The sequence below is a fragment of the Gavialis gangeticus genome, unplaced genomic scaffold (assembly GCF_001723915.1).
Source record: "Gavialis gangeticus isolate Ggan-Ray unplaced genomic scaffold, GavGan_comp1, whole genome shotgun sequence".
NCBI lineage: Eukaryota > Metazoa > Chordata > Crocodylia > Gavialidae > Gavialis > Gavialis gangeticus.
In genome coordinates, this window is record NW_017729033.1 from 31,712,841 (window position 1) to 31,716,121 (window position 3,281).

The window sequence follows — 3,281 nt, forward strand, 5'->3', positions numbered from 1 at the left end:
AACCTTTCTGAGACTCCTTCAGTTATGCTGATTGTGAATTCAGCTATTTTTGGAGTACGGAATTTTCCTTTCTTGCGATCAGGCTCATATTCTGTTTTCGTTTTGACCACAACCTTTTCAAAAGCAATAACAAAGCTGTTACTATTTTGTAAACCACATGCTACAGTTTATTTGCCTAAACTGGGCTAACCCAGATGTCGATAGAGGCGTTTTTTACTTACGGAAAAGTTTAAGTTTTCAATGCAATGAAAAGACAATTTCAAGTATTTCTATTTCTTTTTTCTACTTCTTTTTGCATCTAGCACAATATTAGTGCTAACTAAATAATTAGTAATTTTTTCCCCCATTACATATAATTCCCTCATGGAAGATATAGACCAATTTTTACTTACTGGTGTTTCCTTTCTCTCTGCTACATGCGTTTTTGAGCAAAATGAAGGCAACAGTTTTGGAAGGTTATTGTAAATGTTTGATGTTTGTTGCCACACCAGAAATGCAACTGGTTAGTTCAATATACTATTAGTTAAGACTTATACATGAAGATACTCACTCCCGTTACCACTTCTTTGGTATTTTTTAAGAACAGACATGGTTACCTCTATTAGCTTCAGGGGAATTCACTTAATGAGCTTTCTAACCAGTGAGTGACAAGATCAGATGGTTAATTAAGAGGTCAGTTAAAAAAGTCTAGTAGATGACAATATATCAACAGCAATGTTGTTTGGCAGTACAGGTCTAGGGCTGAAAAAGGTGTAATGCCCCTTCTACCTACCAGATTACTGCCAACAAACTGCAGTACTGTCCTGAATACTGTGATTATTTAGGTACCAGATTAATTTTTCTGAAAATACTTGCTTTTAGTCCGCTTCACACAAACCTTATTAACGAGCTCTCTCCTGAAATCCCTAAGGCCCTGTCCTTACCTTCAGTTTATCCTCTGTTATTGAGCCAATTGCCCCTGGTCAGACAATTCTGTGTCATCCCCACACCTCTAAACGATTGCATGCCTCAATCCTCTCTCTCTTAATCTCATGTATTCTAATGAATACCAGCATTTTCACATAGAAATGGGGCAGCTTGAATAGCAATCGTCTACATTTTTTCAATATCCTTTTCATAATATCATACTCAAAATCAGTCTCAGCTTTTCACAGTGTCATAAGGATCTGTTTGATTTTCTGTCATTTTCCAAAGAATAAACCCTTGCATTCTGTTGAGGTTTTCTGCTAGAACTAAATACTGCCTTATATGAAACCAATGGGAATTCTGACATTGTGTAGCCAGGCATTAAAATTAAGACCTTTTTTGGTAACAGTCTGGAACATAGGGATTATATTTGGGCTCAATATGATTAAATGTACTAAATATCTTTAGACTACTACTTAGATATGCCCAAGGAAAAGAGGTTGCAAAACTGTCTTTAGTTAGATTAAAATTGCCCAATAACATCCTGGAATAAATTAAGTTTGGGGAGGTTTTGGGGGGTTTTTTTATTCCATACCCTCCTTTCTTCATGTTGCATAACCTAGACAATTCAAGTCATATCCAACTGACAATGAACACAATTTTATCTGCCAGGTTATGTAATACTTTCTTTTATTTAATATTACCAAAAATATATTTAAATCAATGCAGCCTTTTAATTTAGAAACTGTCAGTCATCAATTTTTTGGTATTATATCACTACTATTCATGAAGTTATCTTTATGCCTCACTGCCATATACTGGAATTTTGTAAGTGAATAATAAGCCTGGGTAGGTGAAGTACATACTTCTCTTTATTATACATGAATATCTTAGTACTTCAGAATTTGATCTGTGTGTCAGTCCTTCCTCGCTAGTACTGCTATCCTGCATATTGCCTACCTTGTTATAAATAATATTTGAGGCTGCTGCAATGACCCACCAGCAAAGTAGCATTTTATATGCCCGGCCAAATAGCTAGAAGAAAAGACAGTAAAATCTATAGAAGGCACTTTGGTGGTTAATGTCTTCCAAAAGGAAAGGGAACTAACACATAGGATTAGGCAGTGGGGAAGCAAATAAACTAACCAAATGTTCTAGTCCTATTTTAGGCCATAACTTGCCTTTATTTTGTTCCAACCACTCCTTATGACTGCAGTGGGAGAACTGCCCAGTAATAATTGACAATCAGTCAAAGAATACCTTCTTGCAGCAATCAACTTAGTGTAACTCATATTGACTTAGCTACACAGGCTCCATTTTGGTTAAGCTGCTGCCTACAAACAACTACATGCATCCCTGGCCCAAGGCACTTTTTGGCAGCTTAATAATGTACCATGTAGACTTAGTGAGTTCAGCATCTGGACAGCAGATCCTGCTAATTGTTGAAATCCAGTCACCAGTTGGTAGGCACAAACTCAGTCATCCATTACTGCTTTAAAGCCTTAGGATCCAATTTTGCCTTCAGTTATGGGAGTAAGTGTGGACAAAAAGAGGCCCCAGGACTTGGAAGCAGCAACTATGCTTGATTGTGTCAATGCCTGCCAAGCAGTCACCAGATACTAGACAGAAGTCATGCTGGGTGAGAGTTACACCCTGGTAAACGGATGACATAAATGTACTCTTGCTGCCTAGCACATGTGGATGTATTTAGACAAAGAAATAGATATTCCCCTTCTAAAGTAACAAAACATGGATTTTTCAAAATAAAAAACATCTGCCAGTCACCTAAGAGCTGAACTGAGCCCACAAAGAAAGAAAAAAATCAGCATGAAATGTTATCATCTAACAAATATTACTGACCATTTCCCAGTTAAATGTTGGGTTTATTTTTTTCAGCAAATGGTAAAACCACTTAGACTATAAAGGCCTTTTAAGGAAGAGAATACCAATACATGTTCCACTATTGTATTACTGGGTAACGCTTACCAGACTCTTTATTTGCAAGTGAAATTAAAAGTATTTTGAGATTACTAAATTTACCTTTCTGCATCAGACTAAGTAACCAAATACACACCTCTTTCCAAACTAAGGGATAAGGTATAATACGACAGATCTGTGCTTCAACCCATCTAGCCTCAGGACTAGCATACTTTATTGGTTGGGGAACTCTGGGATCTATTAAAAGAGAAATCGGTAGCCTGACAACAACTTCCCTTTCTGTGCCAGTTTTGTGGGGCTATCACGGCAGGGTCCCTGAGGGACACAAGGGCTATGGAAATGCTTCCTGTGGCTGTTCTGCCTGTGCACACCCTGCAGGGTTCTTGAGCAATGCATCCACCTTGGAGGAGGTCCTTGCAGCCAGAAGGCTGCGGGGG

The 3,281-nt window shown here is 37.9% G+C and overlaps 1 protein-coding gene across 2 annotated transcripts in view; it reads right to left on the reverse strand.

Annotated features, from left to right (window-relative positions):
* The window catches only part of LOC109303875 (neuron-specific protein family member 1), a 30,326-nt gene that overhangs the window by 26,117 nt on the left and 928 nt on the right, over positions 1-3,281 (reverse strand). Inside the window, exon 3 of one of the 2 annotated variants that reach the window (XM_019526232.1) lies at positions 4-113. The exons of the other annotated variant lie outside the window; for it this stretch is intronic. Within the exon in view, the coding sequence (XP_019381777.1) occupies positions 4-113 (110 nt within the window). The remainder of the gene's footprint in view (positions 1-3; positions 114-3,281) is intronic. 2 annotated transcript variants of the gene reach the window in all.